Raw genomic sequence first — 11350 nt, forward strand, 5'->3', positions numbered from 1 at the left:
TACGTAACGCACGAGGGAGGAAGTGAAAGAGGAACCGTGGAGGGAGGAAAAGTGGCATCTCTTCGTTGCATACCGACACGTTTTAGTTAAAATCGCCGTCGACGAGAATTGTTCGCCAATTAGGATCGGTTCGGAGAATGGGGTCGGACGTAACTCGGATTCGGAGAAATCGCAATTCGGTCAGATAAAACCGTGATGGACCGATAGATATGATGTCAGTTCGAAAGTTGCTTCACGATGAATAAAGCCAATACGGCGTGAGAATAGCAGTCAACGACATTTGTTTCGTGAGAAGTTTCATTAATAATAATAAAGTCAGACGCGCCAATCTTACTGAATCGATGCGTGCGTGCAAAAGATGAATGAACTTAAAGATAGTTGAGAGTTTATTAATAGTGACTAATATTAAATAATATTTTTCTTGTAATTTTTATATTAAATAATCATCTTTATATTAAAGTATTAAACTTCTATAAGATAAAATGAATATTAGTATAGATAGATTCATCGGGAAGCTGTTGAATAAAAGATGAAATATCCTTGAATAGTTGATAATTAGATATTGATACAAAGTACATACACTTGGTTTTTCATTAGTTCAAGAATAATTCCAAAAGATACAATAGACATTATTGCGAGAAGATATTCACTGGGAAAATTCTCAATAAAAGAAGAGAGATCCTAGTGATTCATATTTAATCTCTTGAGGAATACTAATACGTACGTATGCATAGGTTTATTTAATTTTTCTTTAATTCAAGGACTATCCCGAATGTTACAATAGGCATCACTATGAATAGATTATTCAATGGGAAATTCTTCAAGTAAAAAGAAGATGTCTTGCAAGATATCTTTATACTGAAATATATGTACGTACATACATAGATATATGTGCGTTCATTTGGTGTTTCTTTAATTCAAAGATATGGATCCAAAGAATACATATTATAAAAAGATATTTATCAAAAAATTCCCTAATAGGAGAAAGAAATAATAATAAATACACTAGTACTTAATCAGATATGATTTTTGGCTTTAATAAATGCATTCGTCCGTCTTAACTCTAAAAGATTAAAACTAAAAGTATGTAAATAGTACGATATCTGGGAATGCGTGATCTCGCACAAAAGTTCGGATCACTTTCGTGTTTGCTTTTAAACATCTTTTTTTAGCAGGCTTACATAATACTACACGATATCGAGTATTTCGAAATAACATTCATTCACAGATTTCAATTACCATTTTTGCAAATGGATAAATATCTAACGAACTTTTTATATTCAAGATACTTATTTAGTGCGACAAGAGTAATCGGTAGTTATATTCTCTGAGGATTGTACAGGAAATGATGTTAAAGAGATGAAGTAATGAATCTGTCACTGAGGAAGGTTGTCCACGTAGTGGGCAGAGAGGCGATAAGAAAGTGAGCCACCCGTTGAATCGTTTTCTTCTTGCTTTAGCTAATTTCATTTCCAAACACACGCACACATTCCTTCGTTTTTCTCCAAATAATTCTAACAACTTTTGACAAACAGAACTATCATAACATCCCACTTTGAAGATCATTAAAAATTTGTTCACGTATTTCTATTTATAGAAAGAATAATATTTTTATCTGTTTTCCACTCGTTCGACATTCCTTCCTGTTAATTAATTGCTGCAGCAACAAAAACTAGCGTTTGTATCAGCGCTATCGATAAAGCGTCTGTTGCATGAAAAAACCAGAGCACAGTGGAACATGGCCTCTTGAAACACTCGAATATTTCTTTACGTCCTTAAAATCAGTCAACATTTATCTTTTGATCCCCGTAACAAATACCTCAGACTGGTCTCAAACGTTATCAATACAATCATGACAATCACGTCCCATTATACTGTTAATGAAATTGCAAAATGTCCTTTATAACGCACGCAACAAACACATTACAGTGTTTTATAGTAAGTGTTCAAAGTTCAAATATTTTCATCAGTACTAAGCCATTCTATCGTACAAAAGTATAAGAAACAAAACGTAATCTGTGACGAACGTTTCACTCTAATCCTCCGTAGTGGCGAACGTGTTAAAATTCAACGTGATTCATTATTCGTAGCCGAATTCGCGATGTTCAATTCCAATTACGAATGTCATACACTCTCAAGCAACCCATTAACTGTCGAGCATCGTCTTCGAATCCATTGAACGCAGATTAAAAGAGGCGGCATTCGGGTCAACCTTTAACCTACTGGGTACGAGTGTCGAATATAGTCGACAATCACCAAATGCATGGCCACGACCGATCATCGACTAAAGTTAATAATAGATATACGCAATCGTTCTTGTTCGCGGCCGTTAAGTGACACTACACAACGGACGAGTGCTATACCAAAAAGGTTAAACAGTTTGTCGAAACGTTACGTGTAACTCGGCCTGCTTTATTAATTCGCTCTAGAACATTGTTATCATCGCGTTTGAAGAACAACCGATAAATAACAAAGTTCATCGATTGTAGGGCACGAGTTATCTATCTAGCTTGACTGATTACAGATGCCTCCAACTAGGCAGCCTCTTCTGTATTCTCATCGTGATTTTTCTACGAGGCTAGAATCATAGTTGCTATTTTCAAATACAACAGAACTTTGATAATCTAGTCGTGACATACATTGTTCCGACAATCGCATTGTTCTTATAATCTCGTTTTCATATGCAAATGCGTCATTTATTTTGCACTATATACTTATTTATGATTTATTATTATTATCTATTTCCATTAATTCGTGTTCTAATAATCGATTGTTCCATTAATTGATGGCCTGATAATCGAGGTTCTATCGTAGTAGCGCTGCTACTCATATATTTATGAAACCATACAGAAATTTACAATTCTTATGTGTGTTGTGATTAATATGACAATATAAAATATATACCTAAACATATGCCACGTATCACATCGTATCGAGAAACAAGTCATTCTCCTGTTTTCTGAGAGAGGATAGATTATTAGGAATTCGTACGTTTCGACGAAGAATCGATCGATAAACAGGTAAAACGAGAATCAAAATCGAAAGTATGTTGAATGTTACCCTATCGGTGATTCCTGTTTCTTCTTACGCCTTAATTGAGTACTCGAGAAATGTTTCATACGAGGAATGATAATTGATGTGACGGTATTAATCGCGCAGTTGAACGTCAATGGTTAGGTGGAGTCACGTGAAACATGCTTCTAATTGGCCGTGACAAGATACCGGCTAATACGTGTTTATTAATGAAAAAGTTGCTCGAGCGTGACGCTCTGCCGCCTAAGCTAGCCGATTCGCTCGATTTTCGGTGGCCTTCCCTCTCAGGGTCGATCATCGTGCGATCAACGTTGATAGACGCGAATTTGCCCGACGAATTCAGTCGAATAATTCGACGTGGAGGATGTTTTATGACCGATCATTAGGTCTGTGTTTCTTGCCTTGCCTTATCTGTGGGTAGTAATCACGTGAAAATCACAGACGAAGAACATGATAAGCAATTTTAAAATTCAATAATTAATTCCATGATACTATAAACCTTCGTTCGTTCGATTATGAGATTAAATACGTATTTCGAATATTTAAACCGTCTCCTTTCCTTCCTATAAAATCTCATGCGTTTATCGTTCTGAATGATTTCGAATCGTAACACTTTTAAGATACATGTACGATATATTTGTTTAAATTTCTCTGTTTATGTAATCGATATAAAAAGAGAACGAATTTGCAATCCAATATTTATCATAGATCTGTAAGTCCTCTTTGAGAAAGTTCTTCGATTATCTTAAATAACGCTGGTACTTATTTCCATAAGGAATTAAATGGTAGGGAAATTCAAACGGTGACAATTAGAGGAACTTTTTCGCGGCTGTGAATGGCAACAACCTCGTCCGTAAAACCACCGATTGAATTGACGTTATCGCCTCGGCTAATGTCCCGTATTAAGTGAAATCACGAGACTCGGTGGTTATTCCGATTTTACTTATTTCTCGCATTCGAGATCCACCGGCTGCGGCGCCGCGGCAAAGATCCTGTGCGGTGCCACTATCGCGTGCAATGAGCTGCCAAGAATCTTTTACCGTAACAAACTAGTTCCTCTGCTGCCAGCTATACGATACCCTTGCTAATGTCCAATACTTTTCCGCAGGGGCCTGGCTAATACCGTCAGTTGGAAGCTTTTGTATAATAAACCGTCACAGGCTCTCTCTTTCTCTCTCTCTTTTTCTCTATCTATTTGCGCCAGCATTCCGATCACCGATCAATACCTTCGTTTTTTCGTGCCTCTCGTTTCTTCTAGATAGGATCGTGTATCGAGGAATCAGGAAGACGTTCCATTTTTCAAGAACGTGCAAGAATCGCGGTTGACGGCTGTTCTTCTTGCTTCTTTGTGGAAGCAAAATAAAATTGTTTAACGCTAGAAGTATCGAATCTGTCAAAACGATTGAGATGTTCCTTTGTTATCTTGCTTGATGAAAATACGTATGTGGTTTTGTAAAAATCAATCTTGAATTTTATTTATGTAAAAATATGATCATCAGATGAGAGGAAACTTAAATACATAGAATGTACGAGTATATAATGTAGAAAATGCCTACAAATGCGAAAAGTACTTGTTATATTATTTAGACGTAACAAACCTTCACTTAGGTTCTATTCCTTTGCGTTATGTCTATAAAGATATTTTTTAATAAGAATTATACACGTTAGTATCGTATCGAAATATATCAACCGGGCATCTTTCACAAGCAAATTGTCTCTTTCATCAAAAACATTGATTTTGCTTCGTCATTAATGGTTTCAAAATATTTTACATAACACGTATACATAAAAATTTTCTGAGGTAAGCGTTCGAGCACTTTCATGAGCCAATGTATATCAAACGATTTTGCGAAATCGCAGATTTTGTCAGATCCAGAATCTCGTTCTGGGCATAGCGACGCGTCGCGACGAGCCGCCTGCGATAACTCTTCTAATTGGGTTATCTACGCATTACATTACGCATTCGCAGTTTAATCCCCATTTTTCCTCTCCGTTTTTTCCCTCGCCTCTTGCTCACACTATCAGAAGGCAAGGTTTCATGCGTTCGCGCGATTTCCCGCGTTCCGCGTCAATTCCAAGCGAATCCAAACGGATGATGGACCATTATTATCCATCCATTAGGCCTAATTGACCATAGAGTGTTTCAAGCCGGAAACGCTTTTCACGGATCCGCCTGAGAATACGTCTTGCACCGAGTTTCGTCACGCGGCGATTTAACTTCAGCTTCTCGCTGAACACGACCTTCGAGTAGACAAGCTTAATTCGTCGTGTGTAATTAGTCAGGCTTTTCACCGGTTAATCCAGGAAACCTGGTCGATCCGCTACGTCGCCATCGTTATTCCGTATTTTACGACCGTGCATCGTGTGAAGTCGTTTAGAAATGAAAGTGACTTCGAGTTAACCCTGGAACTTCCAGCTAAAAATAAATTTTATGCCCTGATCGTTTATGTTTGATACAGCACTTTTCGTCGTTCTAATAGACTGGCTGATTCGCTCTAACTTTCTATTCGAAAATTGAAAGCACGAAATCAGAGGTGACAAATTTTCTCGACGTATAATCGGATTTGAGATGTAAATTGGTTTATATTAATTTCAATTTCGTAAATTCTGAATTCGTGTCCAATATATCTTTTATTTAGTTGCTTTGTCGAGTATTTTGTCTTTTCTTTTATAATTTTTATCGTAAATAGGTTTCTATTATAGCTACGTTTCTGTTGATGTAATATTTCCTTTCGATTTTTACCATAAATTTTAGATTACGAATCTTCATCGTTGCTAGAGTCAAATCTTTTTCAACTGTTTCGCTTAAAGCAATTAATTCCAAGGTTAATAGCGGTGTCACAAGTGTTTAGTTGCACAATTGCATGTTTGCCACATTATATTTTGAGATTGCATCAAGATCGAGCGTTTATGATTGATAACGAGCCGCAATGGTCTTTTATCGTTTGCTAGGTTTCTTTCAATCGGTCTCTTTGGCACCAACTGAGTGATCTTTGCACTTTCCTTGATCTCGGGGTGAAGTTTCTAATTTAACAAAATCATTACGAATCATTTTTACGATATTGCTATTATGCAAATTTACGAAATATATTTATTGGCGTAGAATGCATTATATGATGCTTAAGACGAATGTCGAGGAACTACATTTTTTTCACAGAGGAATGTTTAAAATGTTTCTATATCGTGTCCTGGATGCGAATAAAAAGAAACAGGGGAAACGTGATAAATATTATGCTGGCCCGAAGACGTGCGATATTACGTAATTCGAATGAAAAAAGAAACTAGAACGTACAGTTCCTTGCTGGAGCTATTTCATTATGTTCCTGGTCCGCGGCAAGTAAAAATAGAAACGAGCTGAGAGGAGTCTTATCACTGGCATTGTCATCTTTGGAACTCGGGGACGTGTCAAACGTCTATCACTTGCCGCCTGAGAATTCGGTCATGAACCCTCTCTATTACTTCGATAATTACCATACTTTTGACTGCAATTGCCAATTTTCATCTACAATTTTATTAGATTCATCCAGAAGATAAAATGAATCTACGTAAATATTGTCTATCGCATGGTCACATCTGCGCGAAAAATCGCGCGAATCTGAATAAAATGCTCATAAACGTGAACCGGGAAGGATTAACAGTTTCAACAAGAATTCTCTTCCCTCCGCTCTAGAATAAACCAATAAATAAAAAAAGCCAACAAACCATAAAAATATTTCTCGATTATCTACCCCAAAATTTCAAGATACACGCGGCATATCCTTAGTGATCACACCTCAGACACTTCACGAAAATTACCGTGCCCCGCGATTGTGATCGATCGTTCGCGGGCGCGATATCTCGGATCGCGATGCCCGCAGATTGGCCGGTTCGCGTTTCATGTTTTTAGGGATGCTCTATAACTGGATACTCACCCGACAGGCGGCACCGATTGCAAAGTGTTATCCAGATCCTGGGTCGGGCTGGTGGTGTATCGTTGTCCCGTGCTCGACACATCTCGAGGAACGATCAGCAGTAACCAGGTAGCAAGGATCAACGCCACGTTCGGCATTTTGGCGGGTGGCGTCATCGATTCTCACGTCTCGTCGAAACGAGAAAACTGTTCAACGATCCGTCTTGCGTGTTATTCGTATGCTCGTCTCATGATCAATCGACGATCACACGCGGAAATGAAGTCTCTCTCCTCTGTCTGTCTATCTGTCTATCTGTCTGTCTGTCTGTCTGTCTATCTGTTTATCTCTCTCTCTCTATCTCTATCTCTCTCTCTCTCTCTCTCTGTCTCTGGAGGGCTCGAACGATTTCAACGCTGGCTCGCGATCGACACCACGATCGGTTCCACGATCATGGTTCCCGATCGACTGGATGCTGGGTAATCTGACGCGCTTGGAATTCTGTAATAGACGCGTCTCCGTTCCAGAGGGGAGATTTTCTGATTCGATTCGTCGGGAATCTTTGGGGTAGAAAACAAGTCTCCTGCACGCAATTTTCTTTCAGATTCTTCCTGAAAATCTGTGGAATTTATTATGGGATATCAATAACATCGAAAGTTTTGAAAATTAATGCAAGTGAATTCTAGCTCGTCTTAGTTTTCGACGATTGTATTTGATAAATTTAACGTCGCGGTTACTCAATCATTAGGCAAAGTTTAGAGGCGAAGGAATTATTGTTTGTTGGAAGTCGCTTGAATTGTGAAAATATATCGCTTTATCGTTTTTCAAAATAAGGTAATTTCCCATCTATTTGAAGTTAATACATCGAACGAATTTTCGTATTGTTCTTTTCAAAGATATAGACACCTTCCCGGAAGAATTGGATAGTGCGAATGGTCCTGCCAAAAATGAAGAAATAAAATTATTTTGCAATCATATTTCCCGAGGAATCATAACGATACCCAGATTAATGGGGAGAACGAAACTAGTCACACTCGTGGAAATTATGTTTCGTTTTCGATCTCGCGAGAACAGCGAAAACCTCACCACGTAAACCAAGCGAGGAGACAATGTGCGATAATTGTCGCGATTCCGCGCTGACTATGACGCCTTTCCGGAAGCACCAAATTAGTACGATGAGATAGATGGAACTATCTTTTGATATAAATATTCACAATAGCTGTTCCTTCGTCAAAACGGAGCTGGAACTACGAAATTCATTTTCAGGTCATTCAATATTCTAGAAACGAACGTAACTAAACATAATTTAACTTTTTCGGGATGAATTTTTCTTTCAGAGTAATAGCAATATGACGGCGCAGACGATATAATTCACTCAAATCTGACAAAAATAGGTTAACAGTAGTTTTTCAAATTGTATTAACGTCCACTATCTAATTATGGCAATCTAACAGTAATCTCTATGAATTACTTCGATGCGTATTGTATGTATGAGTCTAGAAAGGCTTAAAACGGAAAAAGTTAAACTATTTGTTCTACAATTTTTGCTAGTAAAAATGAATCCCGCTAGCAAATTATTTATCCATACTGATTATTTTTCATTCAAATAACCGTTTGAACTTTTCAAGCTATGCGTTTCTTGGGAAACCAATCTCTTATGCATTAGACGTACATTAGAAAGATTACACTTTAGAATGTCGTACAATTTATCATCTTTATACCTATCTTTAAAAGGAAACTACAGAATTTCCAGCTGGAATTCCACGCTTACAGCGTCCATTTATTAATCGAGATCTCGTTCTAGCCAGGAAGGACCCTATTCCTGGTGGAAAAAAGGGAAACAGGCGATTCGAGTCGACGCCACGTTCCTCGGAAATTCGCCGTAGCGAGATACACACTCCCGCTTTCACTCGTTATCATAACGTAAAAGCGGACCGAGCAGAGGCTATCATTAAAGTTCCATAAAGCCTGGTATGCTCGTGTAAAACTCGCATAAAAAGAGATCAGTCTGGTTCGCACGTTCTATTATGTCGAGAACGGGGCAAGCGGATTGATAAATGCGTCTATTAATCGTTTACTTGCCCGAGGAAAACGGAATAACAAGTCAATATCGGCAACCTTTTTTTCGACGAATTCTCTAGCAATTAGTCACTATATTTATGGAATAAACGAAACGAACGATTCACTTTGTGTTGTGGATCTTTAGTGATTAATCGCTGTGTTTGCACGAGCCAAGAAGATGATCTATTTTACAAGTTTTCAGTGAATATGTTGTGAATCGCGTAAAGTTAAGAGTACAAGCTTAAATAAACGAAATAAACTATCTATCCTGTGATTTGTTTTCTTCTTTGGTTAATCACTGTGTTTGCATGAGGTAAGAAAGAGTTTCCAATCGATATTTAATGAATTACGTAAAACTAACAGTAATGGAACAATTATTTTCTGTGAAAAATTTCACCGAAGATCAACTTCTTCATAGAAGACTATCAGAATATCAAAGAACATTCTCACAAACCTCTCGGCAGAATTAACACGCTTAAATTAACATGCTTAATGGCTTCAGACTTAACAGCTTCAAAGTATCTTACGCTCTCAACTACTAATCCAAAAGATAATGATAAACTGGATCGTGTACGAAACGAGCAATGTCACGAAATAGATGCAAGAAACTTCCAACAACAATAAACGTATCTTCCTAACAACTTTATTACTCTGGAAATTAATCTCAACTTCGCGCCATACCTGTCAACGAAATCATCAACATTACTCCACCACGAGCAACCGATCCTCCAACAAATTCACTCTCAGGCCTCGAGCTTAGTCTCAACCATCTGCTTCGTATAATTCCTCGGATAATATCCAATCACCAATTCTCCAGCATTCGCCCCGACAATTTTAAGCTCACCCCCCTAAGAATTTCCTTAATCGAGTTCGAGTGCCAGACTGATCGAGTGAAAGAAAGATAGTTATCATTAGCCAATTACACGAAATTAAACGTATTCTTCGATAGATATAAATTTGTTAACAAAGATTAAGAGAAATAGTAAGAAAAAGAAGTTCGATTGCACTTCACGTTGATGTTGAACGTCGTTTCCGCGAATGGGAAGCCGAAGAGGAGCAACGAATGAAAGGAGCCCCGAAAAGATGCGGCGACGGGACTCGACGCGAGACTGGAGCAGCAGATTGTGAACGAGCCGTACCGAGAGAGGGCTCATCCGGAGAGAAGAGGCTCTCTTCCCTCGTCTTCTCGTCTCTCCTTCCCTCCACGAGCGTCCTTTCCCTCCTCGCCCTGCTCGCGGCCACGTCCAGCTGACGGCCGGGAGAAAACACCAAGAAGAGAACCACCGATAGTCCCACCCCGTCTTTTTCTTTCTCGTCCCTGTCAACACGTTCACGAATGTGTGCTACACCATGACACGCGTGAAGCGAGTCCGAATATACTGGGAAATGTTTGAGAAATGCGTGTACATCGAGATCTGAGATGTAAATATGTATATTATATCAGAACATCTACTACTCATTGCATTTATTGGAAAATTCTATATCAAATTATATTCCACTTAATATTTTATATCATAAGACAGAGCTTTGCGAAAGTATTGAAACACTTACCATATAGACGGTATACTTATGGTCAGCAGTCTATTTACTTATATCTGTGATTGTAAAAAAAAAAAGAGAAAAAACCGCACTTCATAATTTTTAGAAATTCGAATTTACACGGTCGTTAAATTATAGGATATAATAATATATAGAATATATAATAATATGTAATATACATAATAATATATAGGAATAAATAATAATAATATAGAATGAATAAAAATTGAATACGTTCAAAAATCCGATGTTTCAATTCATACGCATTAGGCAAAATAACGTAGGTAAGTTATCTTCAGAATACGACGATTATTCGTGTCTTCCTTTCGCCATTGCTTTCTATTTTCTACTAGAGAAGATTACGTAGAGACGGGGCGATTTTTATTTTGGGCTCGGATGGAATGACGAACTTACATGGATATCGTGTGTCAATTGGATTTTGTGTGGGATAGAGAGTGGGAAAATTAAAAGGAAGGTTCGAGAGCAGGGTAGGAAGATCTTCAGAAGTTAAACGTTTCTTTGACTATCTTTTTTTTGAGGCAGCGTGTGACAGTGTTTCATAATTGGATTCTTAGGGGGACCGAAGGAAGGAAAATTGTAGAAGGCAAGCTATAGGTTCCGCTAAGAAGATCTTAAAACACGAAGTTCAGATCTTCCTTTCGTTTCAGTACTTCTGCGAAAGTAGTATAATTAGATTTCTTAGGGAAATGAAGAAAGAAGAAGTTAGGAGAATCTTCGAACTCGAGAAAATTTCAAGACGTAGATATTTGAATTATAAATATTTTAAATTATAATTTCTGAAGGAAATAAAAATAAGAGGATTAGATGTA

The 11350-nt window shown here is 37.8% G+C and overlaps 1 protein-coding gene across 2 annotated transcripts in view; it reads right to left on the bottom strand.

Moving 5' to 3' along the window:
• The window catches only part of LOC122572364 (fibrillin-2-like), a 30649-nt gene extending 20391 nt beyond the window's left edge, over nucleotides 1-10258 (bottom strand). The window contains exons 1-2 of one of the 2 annotated variants that reach the window (XM_043737247.1): nucleotides 9663-10258; nucleotides 6945-7539 (exon numbers count right to left, since the gene is read on the bottom strand). In XM_043737247.1, coding sequence (XP_043593182.1) covers nucleotides 6945-7099 — 155 coding nt within the window. In that variant the 5' untranslated portion in view covers nucleotides 7100-7539; nucleotides 9663-10258. Of the gene's footprint in view, nucleotides 1-6944 lie in introns of both variants that reach the window. The other variant, XM_043737248.1, reaches the window with a different exon arrangement.
• Between the last annotated feature and the right edge of the window lie 1092 nt (nucleotides 10259-11350).

Source organism: Bombus pyrosoma, linkage group LG11 (assembly GCF_014825855.1).
Source record: "Bombus pyrosoma isolate SC7728 linkage group LG11, ASM1482585v1, whole genome shotgun sequence".
Lineage (NCBI taxonomy): Eukaryota > Metazoa > Arthropoda > Insecta > Hymenoptera > Apidae > Bombus > Bombus pyrosoma.